Source organism: Cavia porcellus, unplaced genomic scaffold, assembly GCF_034190915.1.
Source record: "Cavia porcellus strain 051 isolate PalLab524CR breed Dunkin Hartley unplaced genomic scaffold, mCavPor4.1 scaffold_11, whole genome shotgun sequence".
NCBI classification, from domain to species: Eukaryota; Metazoa; Chordata; class Mammalia; order Rodentia; family Caviidae; genus Cavia; species Cavia porcellus.
The window spans coordinates 59,928,283-59,941,927 of record NW_026947494.1 but is presented as its reverse complement, the minus strand read 5'-3'; the positions used below and the strand labels follow the sequence as shown (position 1 = coordinate 59,941,927).

At 33.9% G+C, this 13,645-nt stretch overlaps 1 protein-coding gene across 3 annotated transcripts in view; it reads right to left on the bottom strand.

Annotated features, from left to right (window-relative positions):
- Positions 1 to 13,645, bottom strand: part of Tnpo1 (transportin 1) — an 86,678-nt gene that overhangs the window by 30,595 nt on the left and 42,438 nt on the right. For all 3 annotated transcript variants that reach the window (XR_010050558.1, XM_063258333.1, XM_063258334.1), the window contains exons 7-9: positions 8,326 to 8,407; positions 4,156 to 4,278; positions 3,211 to 3,329 (exon numbers count right to left, since the gene is read on the bottom strand). Coding sequence is in view for 2 of the 3 variants with exons in the window: in XM_063258333.1 (XP_063114403.1) it covers positions 3,211 to 3,329; positions 4,156 to 4,278; positions 8,326 to 8,407 (324 nt within the window). In the remaining variant the exon portion in view is untranslated. The remainder of the gene's footprint in view (positions 1 to 3,210; positions 3,330 to 4,155; positions 4,279 to 8,325; positions 8,408 to 13,645) is intronic.

Sequence of the window (13,645 nt, the reverse complement as noted above, 5' to 3'; positions counted from 1 at the left end):
CACATAAATTTCCTAAAGAGAAAGAAAAATCCATTTAGCACATCACCTTATAGTTTACCCCAAATAAGTTCTAGACTGACTAGAAGAATATACATGTGGATGTAATGAGAAAAGATGAAGTACTTAGTTGAGTACAAACAAATGGGAATACTAGGTATCCTACTTATCTGAGAAAAAGTATACCCTACAAATACTAAATCAGGCATACACTTCCTAGAATGTAATTTAGAATATTTACACAGAACTTTCAGACCTTCACTCCAGAATTACTTATGATAAAAAAAAAAAAAAAAAAAAAAAGGTGGGTATTACTTGGGAGGCTAAAGAAGGGCAGATCACCAAATCAGAGGCTAGGCTGGGAAACCCTATCTAAGACTAAAGGGCTGAGGATGTCATTCAGTGGTAGAGTATGCACAAAGCCAGGTTTAACCCCCAAGAACGCAAAACAAACATAAGCCAGACAACCTACTTGGTATGTTCAGCAAAGAGTAAATACACATTCAGTGTGCAGGGACTGTTCAGAGGGAATAATATGTAGGTAACTGTTGTGTGGTGCATCTACCATATGGGAGTAATATATGAAAGCTGATATATTCCTATCTAGTTCATTTAAATTGGGAAAAGTACATCTATTCCAAATACAGGAATTCCTAAGAGGTAATCACAAATAAAAAGTAAATGGAACACATCTTTTTTTTTTTTTTAATTTTTTTTTTTGTCTTTTTCATTTTTATCGGTACCGGGGATCGAACTCACGACTACCTGCTTGCAAGGCAGGCGCTTTATGCCGCTGAGCTAAATCCCCAGCCCCATGGAACACATCTTAAGAGATTACTTTTCCAATTCTATACAAAAAAAGAAATCTGAAAATAAACAGGGCAGTTTCGGGAAAAAATAAAATCACCAAACATGATCCTCAAACTATTAACACTTTCAGTCCCTTCAAAGATAATGAGAAGGTATTCTATAACACTCAAACTTCATTTTTTTCTTATGGTGAGACAGGGAATTGAATGCAAGGCCTTCACACTAAGCTAGATTCCCAGCTCCTTTTCGTTGTGAGACAGCGTTATCCTACGCTGCTCAGCCTGGCCCCAAACTTAAGATACTCCTCTCTCTCCTTCCAGAACTGAAGAAGTTATGTGTGTGTGCACCTCGGTGCCCAACTTCAGACTCTGTTCTTTCACTTCATTTTGGCAGTGCTGGGACCCATACATTCCCACCCCCACTCAAATTCCATACTTCATAAAACATTTTTGAAACAGAAATAGGTATTTTTATGGCATACTTGAGAGAAATGCTAGAAATAAAAAATTGTTTAAAGCAAAAGGAAATATGTTTTCTATAACAATCAATAGCTGTGAGACAAAAACCAGAAAACGTATTTTAGAAAAGATATTTCAATAGCATTGAAAAGATAAAAACACTACTTAGGAACATACTCTGTAGGTCTATATGTAGAAGACTGATACTGAAAAAAAAACTTTAAACTGCTATTGCGGAGCCCCTAAGAGACATTAACAAACAGAAAAATATTATGCTCTTAGAAAAACAACATGAAATATGTCACTTTACAGACATAATCCTTGAATTTACTATATCAAATTAAAAACAACAACAACAGGAATTGGGGGCAGGGGATCTAGCTCAGTGGCACAGCGCTTGCCTGGCAAGAGCGAGGTAATGCATTGGATTCCAGGTTCCAAAAAAACCCAAACAAACCAGGAATTGAAAGTGGACAAGAAAATTTTCTTTCTTTTTTTGGTTTTCTGAGAACAGAGTCTTGCTCTGTGGTTCAGGCTGGCCTTAAAATCACTGTATAGTCCAAGTAGCCCTCAAGTTTGTAGCAATCCTCCTGTGTAGGAGGGCTAGGATTATAGGTGTGCAACACTATGCCCTGGCTTAGACAAGATAGTTTTCAACTTAATGAAGAATAAATAAAAAAGCCAGAAAATAGATGAATAGGAAAAAAAAAATCTCAAAAAAACCTCAGTAGCATAGAAGAAAGCACTAACAAATGTCATCACAGTGTCATCAAAAGTTTAAAACTGTAACTACAATTGAGTTTCTATATTAACACTATCCCACCAGTTTGAGCTACTGGTGGATCAAATATATGGTGATAAAATACATAAATTATGACCCCATTGTGAGTGTGTTAAGCGCATTATACATTGTCAAATCTGATTCTTCTCCAAACACTCTGAATACATGGGATTTCATAGAAAATATTTCTAACAATTTTATTTCATTAAAAAAATAAAAATTTCCTAATAAAATATTAAAGAATAATAATACTTATTACACTATCACTATTTTCAAAGTAGTTTCCCTGAGTACAAGACACAGACCAAAGAGACTCTCTTTTACAAAAAAACAGAAAACAGTACAGAAGTTTCTTTTCAACAAACTAAGAAAAACCAGTAGCACAAATGAAACGAAATAGCACTGGGGAATTATTTAAAATTGTCCTTACTTCTTATTTATCTACTGCTCCTTCTATTTTACTCTTATTTGTCTATAATTCAGGGGTACATCTATACTTACGATTATCACATCACAACTTATAACAGCTAGACCTTGGAAACAACATATACTTCCATTCCAGATAAGTGGATGAGGAAAATGTATACACACAACAGAGTACTACTCTGATAAAAACAAAGACAAACTTCAGGCTTTTGTTGGTAAATGGACACAACTACATGAGAACATGATGTTAAGTGACATAAATCAGACATATAAGATTAAATATCATGGTTTCTCATATGTGAAACAAAAAATTTATATACAAAGAGCAAAACAGAAGATAGATAAATGGTACAAAGTATTCAGTGACAGACAAGTAACATTAAAAAACAACATCAGAAATAGTAACAATGGTTATTCAGGATGGTAAGAACATAGCAAATGTTAAATTTCCTCTAATTTAAGTTTTTTTCCATGAACCTGTATTCATTTATTTTCAGGAAAAAATAAAAGGTTACTTTAAGTAATAGAGTTAATAGCATTCTTTGGGTTAAAAATGGGCTTGTAAGAATGAAATTTCTTATCATCCCAAGTGTGAAATTACTTTTTTTCAAAAACAAAATGGCATCATTCAGTCTATAGTCAAAATAAAACAAACTATATAAAAATATAAATACAAGGAATAACTGTTAAGAAATTGAGTTTAACAAGAAGGCAGTATTTCTAAGTAGGAAAACTTACTTAGGAAGATGCCTCACAAGCACATCTTTGCATATTGGCTGCTCAGCCAAAGTGAGCCAAAATTCACAGGCTTCCAGAGCCACATTTTCATCCTGGTCTTGGGTCCTCTGTAGCATATACTGCAAACAGAACCCTTAATATTACTCTTAAATCAATTTAAAGCACACAAATAATATAAACTCAGTCCTCATTCAGGACTTTGTTCTGGTTTTGCCTTTTACTACCATCTTCAATAGAGGTTTTTGAACTTAAAAAAAAAAAAATCTTGCAGGTAACTAAATTTGGAATGTTGTTCAGTAAAAACTGTCCATCTACTACACACGTTATTGTTTCTGTGAAGGTGTATTTCATGATTTTCAAACTAAAATATCTCATATAACAAAACATGGCAACGTGACGGCTGTATATCATGTCCTAAATACCAAAAATTTTAGACTTTGATCAACTCTAAACACCTTCCTTACATTTCCCACCAACCCCACTTGATTTTTTTCATCGAATAGGCCTGGAATGGCAAACATTATTTACCATCATTAAGCTGCTACAAATCTTTATCTCTACAACTGTCTTTCCTAATGTCTGAGAAACTGCTGCACATCTTAAACCCTCTCTAAGTAAAATATGGAACTTTATAAGTAAAAGTTGGGAGGTAGATACCATACGAAAGCACTTGCAACAAGATAATACTCATAATGCAATAATCTAAATATTTCCTCATTGTCTCAGTTAAAATTAACCTGCTCCTTAGAGATATCTATTCCTTTAAATAGCTTCTTGCTATAATCTTACATCTCATTTTAAAAAAATCAATTTATACTTTTAAGATAATTATAACTCCTGCAGTATGTCATATAAATTAGAAAGTTATAGCTTTACATTATACATTTTGTGCCCAATACTGCTCTTGGAAGATAGGTAAAGAAGAATATTTAAACTGCTTGTTACCTCAACTATATTATGCATGTGAGGAAGCAGGCGATCCATTCGAACTTCAAGCAACATCACAAGTGCTCTGCACACATTTTTCCGTACCTCTGGTTCTTCATCACCAGCCAATGCAAAGAGATTCTATTACGTAAGAAACACACCATACTAGTTCAAAAATTTCAAAACACCAGAAAGGTTTACACGTAATAACAAGTAATTAACAACCCAGTGGTATTTGAAGAAACCCTTTGATGATATAATACAAAAAGACCACTGTCTTTTTTGCCAGGTGTATATCTGTAACTTTTAGTTTCTGTGGAGACTGAGAAAAGAGTTTGGGCTCAGACAGGTTGGTTAGTAAAAACTGTCTCAAAATAATAGGAAGATTGAGGATGTAGTTAAGTGCAAAGATCCTGGGTTTACTCCCCACCATTGCCTCCCCTCCCCAAATTGCCCTATACTATTAGGTCATAAGATAACTAAATTTGGAATAATTACTAAAGAGTGATTTTAATAACAGATGAAAAGCCATTCCCTCTGACAGAGTACAATCCTCTGACAGAGTAAAATCAGTTATATTTTAAAATAATTTTTAGTTTGTAAGGATTAAATAAAACTAACAATCTTAAAATCTTAGGACACAGGGGAATTCATCCAGCTCACCCACTAACAGCAGAAACAAACTACACCTTAACTTCTAATGACAAAATTATATCAAAAGTAATTATTCCATTTTCACAATTTCAGGATGTTACTATTCAATTTCAGAGGTAATGGAATGTATGTTAATAGTTGAATTATCTTGCTAACTGCTAGCTAACAGAAGAGCTGGTTGACTTTCATGGAATCTTGAGTCCACACTCACTTCAGTACTATGTACTAGCAAGCTTGTATTCCAAGAATAAGTCATTTCTTCAGGTTAAGTGGGGATGTAAAAACCAAAAATGATGGCATATGCCTCACATCACTCTTGAAGTTATAATTTACAAGTATGCATATGCAAGCACAATGAAAGCAGTAAAAAGATCATTAAAAAAAAATAAGTCCAGGATATTCCAATCCCTTTTCAAAAGCTCAAATAAGTATCTCTTTAAAAAAAGATTCTGAGCCAGGTGTGGTGGTGCACGCCTGTAATCCCAGCACTTGGGAGGGCTGAGGCAAGAGTGTCACTGGGAGTTTGAGACCAGGTTAGGCTACAAAGTGAGCTCAAGGCCAGTTTGAACTACTTAGTGAGTCTCTGTCTCAAAAAGATAAAAATCTGAAATCTTATTCTAAAAATGACAAAGAAGTTTAAGGACTAAATATGGCACTGTGTGAAGTGCTACTGTAGCATTAAAAAGAAAAAACTTGGATTTCCCTAAGTTTTTTCTCTCTGACACTCTTACAATTGTAGGTTTCTCTTAGAGGTATTTTATATGGCCAGAGGAGAATACCTTTCTCAACAGACATTGCTTTCATGTAACATTTACATCTCTCATACCCAAGTTTGCCAAAGTATGTATTACAACCATGTATTCGTAATCAATAACTTTTCCTCAATTTTCTGTTATAGTTAGCAATCAATATCAGCCCCTGGTGATACACTGATAATTAAAATAATTATTCCATTTATTTACTTCAAACTACCATGTACCAGTAAACCCCCCCATTTATATATTGCTCTTATAGAATAGAAAAACATATAGAAACTTGTAGGGATTATCAAACAGCAAAGAAGAATATGGTATTTATTGGTAAAGACATTCCTCATTTAACGACCAAGTTATGATCCTGTGGCTAAGTTGTTAAATGAGCTAGTAACTAAATGAGAAACTGTATATATAGGACATACATTACAATATTCAGAATAAAGACATGGTCAAAGGATTCTCCAACTTGGTAACTTTGCTTTTATTTGCCTAACTCCTACATGTAGTGTTGTAATGTCCAACAGAACATTACACTATAGTGCTGCACAGTACAATGAGTAAAAGTTACAGTGCTGTATAAACAAGGTGTACTGTCCAAAAACCCAACACTACTGAGGCTCTACAAACAAGATGTGCAAGAAAAAGACAAGTCTAAGAGACAGATTCTAACTCTGAATAGTCATTACACAGGTGGCTGTTAAATGAGGAATGTCTATAAAGCAAAACACTGTAACATGCTGGGAAATGTTCTTGCTCCACTTGCTGAAATAGTCCTGACAAAACTTTTATTTCCAGAAAATTTATTGTATTTTCTTGTCAGATGCTAAAAGACACTAAGATATTTCCATAATGAAAACAGAAACTACAATTCTAGATAAAGAGCTAATATAAGAAGCTTACTTTGTGGCAGGCATTGTTTCAATTTATTTATAGCAACCAGCTTTGTAATTCTCTAAGAAGGTAGGTCACTTATTAGTCTCACTTTACAAATGATAAAACAGAAAATACCAGTTAAATAAAGTAAATAAAAAGGTCCCAGGTCACACAGCTACAAAGCTGAGTTGGGATTCAAACCAAAATAAAAAATACCAGTTAAATGACTCACATGTATAAACACTGTATTTTCTCCCTAGTGTGAGAAACTGAAATAATATGCGTGATTTTGTAAAGATAGTTACACTACTAATTTCTCTTAGTTCATTGAAAAGAAAGCTTGGGCGAATATTGCTTGGACAATTAAATGCAGGTATCTTATACTCATGAGTAACTAGTTTAAAGACAACAATACACAATGTATTAACTACTGCTACCCTCTAATTATCCTGTTTTGAAATTGTTTTATTTTTGCTTAAAAAAAAACCTCTTAGCAAAAAATGTTCTGCACTCTTGCATGAAATGAAGCACAATGTCTGATTCATAACATTCAATCAAACATTTAAGATATATTTTGGTTTATAAATGGTTAATAATCATTATGCTAATACTCTATTGAAGTCTAGTGATAAAATATACTTAGGAAGAACCAGGAGTGTTAGAGGCCAATATGGCAATACAGTGACATTCCACTGCAAAAAACTCAAGAAAGTGGTGGGTCAGTGATTCTCTAAAAATAAAATAACACAATTTCACCTTCTTGTAATTTGTCAACAGTTTACCATTAGTTCAACCTCTAAAGGATTAAGAACAGTTGAAAAGAAATGGAGTATTTACTAAAAATTCATTCAATGAAAATACAAGTGAAAGTGCTTATGGAATCTCAAGAATCCTTTCAGTGGCTATTATCAGGCAGCAGAGGTTTTGAAAAGGATTTGTACTGCTTAGGGTTCATGACCAAAACTTAGGCTCTTATCATAAAATGCAAAGTGTCATCACAGATGCTTGAGGAGATTTAACAGTCAATTTCTTTCTTGACACCTTTGACTTTATGATGGGAATCAACTGAATACAGAGATAGTCATGCACTGCTTAATTACAGGAATATGAATGAACTCAGCAACATATCCTCAGGCAATTTGGCATTGTGCAAACATCAGAGTGCATCCTCACAAACCTAAGTAGGACACACCACCGCATGTGGAGGTAGAATGGGATCATCACTTCAGCCTGTAGTCTGTTGCTTCAGTCTGCTGTAGCAGATATAGTTTGCTCTAGTCATTACCAGGCATGAAACAGTACTGTCTTTCTAGTCTTCAGATTATTGATTTAACTTTATTTTTCATGTTTTAAATATTGTATATGAGCTGGGAGATGCAATTTAAACATCCTATATCACACATACACACACACACACACACACATATCTCTCTCGAACCTTGGGGGTACTCTACTGCTGAGCTGCAGGACCAGTCATTTTTGTTTTAGGACAGGGTCTCACTAAGCTACTTAGGCTGGACTTGAACTTGACACTTCTGCTTCAGTCTACTTCCTTTGGCGCTGAGTTTACAAATATGCACCAGAGCACTCAGCTGAATAGTATATTGAGAAGAATTTAAAAATTATCAAACTGTTAAGCATTCGTAATACTGCATAGTCACAGTTTAAATAAAAAGCAGAAAATTAGTAACAGAAACCTAGGCATGGTGGCTCACACTTGTAATCCCAGCTCTCGGGAGGCTGAAGCAGAGGATTGTTGCAAGCTTGAGATCAACTTGGGTTACAAAGTGAGCCCAAGGCTAGCCTGAACCACATAAAGAGGTCCTGTCTCAAAACAAACAAAATTAAACAATTTAGTAACACAAAAAAGTACTTCAAAAATGAAGACAGCAGTGAGAAATCTTACCTCAATAAAAGAATCGATGTGCATCATCAGGGCTTGAGTCCTACTGATGATAAACTGATTGACACATGCCACAGCATGAGACCTAGGAATGGAATTTAAAATTAAACCCATTTATTATCAACAGAAAAATGTGAATCATACACTAAGTGAAGACATGTAAGTTACAGAGCAATATTCGTATTTCTAAGCAAGTGAAAAAATTTCTGAAAGGATATATGCAAATTTTTAAGAGTGGACAGCTCTAAGGAGGTTAGGCAGGGAATAAAATTTATTTTATAAATCAACAGATTTAAAAATAATAAGTATATATTCTTTTCAAAATGATAAGTGGAGAATAGGGTCTGTGTTCTGATGTACCGAACTCAACCCTTTACTAGGGTTACCTGCAATATGCTCTAATTGTTTTCTCAAATTCTACTGTGTCAAACATTACTTTAACCTCTTAACACACATAATTTAAGATCACTATACATTCTTGTTCAGGTTTCTCCAATAATACTAAACCTACTTTTCCTGAAAAAGACCAAATGGTAAATACTTTAAAAGTTTCATGGTCACATAAGTCACCTTTATAGGGTTCTTATTTCTCCTTAAATATAACCTTTTAAAATATAAAAGTCATCGAGGTGTGGTAGCACACTCCTGTTATCCCAGCACTCAGGAGGCTGAGGCAGGAGGATCGTTGGAAGTGTAAAACCAGCCTGGGCTACAAAGAGGATAGTTAGAAGTTCAAAACCAGCCTGGGCTACAAAGTGAGTTCAAGGCCAGCCTGAACTGTATAGCAAAACCCTGTCTCAAAAAAGACAGTAACAAAAGAAGTATAAAATATAAAAGTCCTTTTAAGCTGGGTGCAATGGCACATGCTTGTAATTCCAGCCAGGAGGCTGAAGCAGGAGGATCACTGAGAATATGAGATAAGCCTAGGCTACAACATGAACTCAAGGCCAGCCTAAATTGCATTAACAAGACCTTATCTCAAAAGACAACCAAAAAATTAAATAAATAAAAATTCCATCTAAGCTTGCAGGTCATGAAATCAGCTCCATAGGTCAGTTTGCTGAGTGAGAGCTCAGACATTCCTTTATATTACTGTTCTTTCCGAATCCCAAAACATCAATTTCTACTATACTACAAAGGCTTTTTTTTCCCCCTTTGGTTTTGCTAATATGAAAGGTTTGTTCTTAATTCCAGAGCTCTCTTACTTGCTGTGTTTTTTTTTTTTTTTTTTTGGTCTTAACATTTTCACTGCATCCTTTCAAACATTTACTTTGCTTTGTTCAGACTACAAAAATAGTACCCATTAAAGAGAACTCTCTCTACGAAACACTGTCAATGACTGTTTCCCTTATTGTATCTCCATTATACTCATCACTGCCTCAAATTACATTACTTATTGTCTGCGCTTCTGAATATAAGCCTGACAAAATCTTTCTTAATTGCTATGCCCCAAACAGTAACAGCAAAGCATATAAAAATTTGCTGACCAATATCCAAAATAACAAAAGTGAAAAAAAGCAAACTATGGGGAGCTCAACCACACCACATGGTAAAAGCATAGTTGTTTTTTTATGTCTCGGCAATTAAGAAAGTACTCACTCAATGCTTTTAAAAAGCCACCATTTAGAACACTATTGAAGAGGACTAAGTGCCTAGGAATGCATTTAATAAAATATTCAGTACTGCTAAAAGGAAAAAATTTTAAACTTTTTAGTTATTAATAAAGATGTCTATTTCCCCATACGAATCTATAGATTCAACAATCCCAATATAAATTCTAACAAAGTTTTTAATAAACCTCAGTAATTCTAGAATTTATATGGAAAAGGCACTTAATGTCCAAAAGCTCTAAATATCACTTTCCAACAAAAGGTATCAAAGCTAGGCTAGAAACTTAGATGACAAATCTGAAATGCTATGGATATCTGTGAGTGCAAAACTAAAGCAAAAACTTTATACTGATTATCTAACAGTATAAAAGCATAAAAATTATTTTTAGTATATATTCACACTTTATAATCAGTTTCTGAACCAGAGCTGTCTAACAATATGTAAGTGACATTTTTTCCCTGCAAAATAAATCTCAGTTAAGTCTCTTCTCTAGATGCTAACAGTTTTCATCCTGGAATTTTAGGACAAATGTTTAGTCATTCTTAAACATTTTCTTAGAAAAATCTCTTCAAAAAACTAGAAATATTTCAACTGACAAAGTCATATGCTGTGAAACTGCAGTTCTTATTTTCATTCCATTCTGATACAGAATATAAATTTATCTTATTATAAATAGTAGCACTATCAATGTTTTCTTCCAAGCTGAGATATTTCAGAGAACAATTTTTTAAAAAAGGAAAATTTATTCTCAACTTGAGCTCTTAATGTTCTTAATGTTTAACTTGTTCAGCTCTTTTTTTCATTTATTCTAATACCCATTACTGCAATAATTCTAATTTGCTATAAGTCTCAAAAGTTCAAAATTTTGCTTTAAAATATAATTCAGTTAGTAGGTATGTTCATTAACTAGCATTAAAATAAAGTACAGGGCTCATAAACACATCTAGATATAAGTGTGCATATGACAACTGAGATTTTAAATGAATGGGCAGGAGAGATTATTTTACCAAATGGTACAAGGAAATAAGTTAGTGAAATGGAAAAGACCAGAAGTATCCCTATCTATAGCTGGGCAACATAGTGAGGATGGTCAAAAGAAAAAAGAAAAAAAAAAGTATTTGTATTTTACATCAAATATCAGATACATTAAGCTTTTAAATATCAAAAAAAAACCCTTGGCTGCAAAATTCCTAAAATGTGCAGCCAATACTGACACCCCCCCACACACACAAATACTGACCACATGTCACTAGTATTCTAAATCCTACTATTAGAAATCGGTGTCCTCTCTTCAGAAAAGTTTGGCATTGGCAGCACTTCATTATTGACAGTAGCACAACCCCAGAAACCACCAAAAGGTCACAAGGGGAAAGTAGTACGTGAACTGCCTAATTGTCATGTAAGGTAATATTTCAGATTAGTCAAAACAAATGAGCTACAGTGACACAATAGCTAGATAAATCTTAGCAACATAATACTGGATAAAGACAGCAGACTACATGTAGTATAAAGCCATATTTATAATTCTACGAACAAGTACATATATGACAGACTTTTGAAATAGCTGGGTATGTAACTCAGTGCTAAAGCCCTGGATTCAATCCCAGTCCTCTTCAATTCCACAGAAAAAGCTGCACAGTACCAATTAAACTATAATAATAAGATGTTAAACAGTAAAGTAAGGCAAATATATTCACAAAAAGGTGAATGTTTAGTGCACAAACTATACAGCAAACAGTATTTACCCAAATATACACTAAAAAGATGCCAATGGAAGTAAAACAGAATCACAAGTGGGTTACAAAGAACATTCACTGAACGGAAACATTTCTGTATTGCTGAACACCATACAGTTTTTTTTTTGTTTTGATTTTCTGGTACCAAGGATCAAACTCAACCTCACACTAGCTAGTCAGACGCTGTGCAACTGAGCAATATCCCCAGCCCTCTATCAAATGATAGAGGGCAAATTTAATGATCAAGTAATACTTATGAGTATTAATATCTACCTATAATGTATCAAACAGCAGCCATGTCTATATGGAATTTTGTTTTCCTTTAAAATCTGAGGATTGGTGAGAAAAAAGATTCCTAGAAGTGATGCAAAACTTGTACATCACCTTAAATGAAATGCTAACAAGAGAAGAATTCCTAAGAATGTAAACTTTTATCTAGTTGACTGAGTAGAATTTCATTTTTAAAATGTACTACTTATGCAGATACCATTAGCACAAAGTTACAGTTATCAATCTGAGCAGAACACAAGATGTATAAAAGAATAAAAAGTACACAGACTTTAAGCAACAAATAGATTCATGTTTGCCCTCTGTCACATTGCTGAAACCATAACTCTGGAATACAAGTTAGGATTTTGAAGCCCAACTAGTAGTTAGCACTATGCACTGAAGTTCATGACTTAAGATCCCTGCCTTTAGGCAACAATTACTATTAAAATAGTAATATGATAACCATAAAAGTGTATCAAAAACATGAAGTGCTGACCAACTAGAAACAATAACTGACAATTAGGAGTGCTTCTAAACAAGTTAGAAAAAATTATATAACTGGACCCAAAACACAAAAAAGTTCAGTAGCCTATGAAACATTTTGTGACATAATGAAGTGTCTCTCACATTCAACTTTTAAATGAAGGTATTATGATGACTACAGCTTGATGAGTGATAGCAATGACTCTTTGGTTTTGTATTTTGGTCTTTTTGAGACAGGGTCTTGTTCTGCAATTCAGGCTGGCCTTGAACTCACAGTGATCCTCCTGCCTTAGCCTCCTGAGTGCATGCGCCACCACACCTGGCTCAATAGCAATAAACTTAACCAAAGGTTAATTTAATACTATAAATGTTAGTACTTTGACAACTACATGCCAAGAACTGTTCTAGAAAGCATCGATTCAAAGGTTTAAAAAAAACAAACCAGATTAGGTTAACTTCTGTATTAGCCAACTAGACCCACTATCTGATTTCACAGTATACTAAAAAATTCTGCTACCTTGAATTTAAAATGCTGACTTCTGCCCCTAGTAAAATAGAGATAAACCTTTACATTTTTAATCTATTGATAACAAATTTTCATTAATGTTCTATTATTTTGCTGGGTATGGTGGCACATGCCTGTCATGCCAGCACTTAAGAAGGTTGAGGCAGGCAAGTTAAAAGGCCAGCCTGAACTGCAAAGCAAAATCCTATCTCAAAAAGACAACCTCCCTTCGATCCCCAGTACTGATAAAAAAAAAAAAAAAAAGACAACCTCCCAAAAAAACAATTAGTTTATTCAACACAAGATGAAGAAAAGCAAGAGAACAGATCAGTTGGGGCCTTAAAATGGAAGTATAAAGGAAACAGGATACTAATTCTCAACTAATACTGCTTTTAACAAAAGAATTTATAAGAACAAAACTCTTAGGAATACAATTAATCATTCTGAACTATATTAAATTTAATAAAAATCTGATAAAACTATTTGACAAAGTAAGAGTCAGCATTTTATGTGAGTTGTTATTAAAGTAGTGAACTTCAGGGGCTGGGGATTTAGCTCAGTGGCATAAGCGCCTGCCTTGCAAGCGCTTGGTTGTGAGTTCGATCTCTGGTACTGGTAAAAAAAAAAAAAAAAAAAAGTAGTGAACTTCAATTATTCATGTTCATTTTTGTGGAATATCTGTATCTTTTGCTAATCACAAAAATACTAGGATACTGCA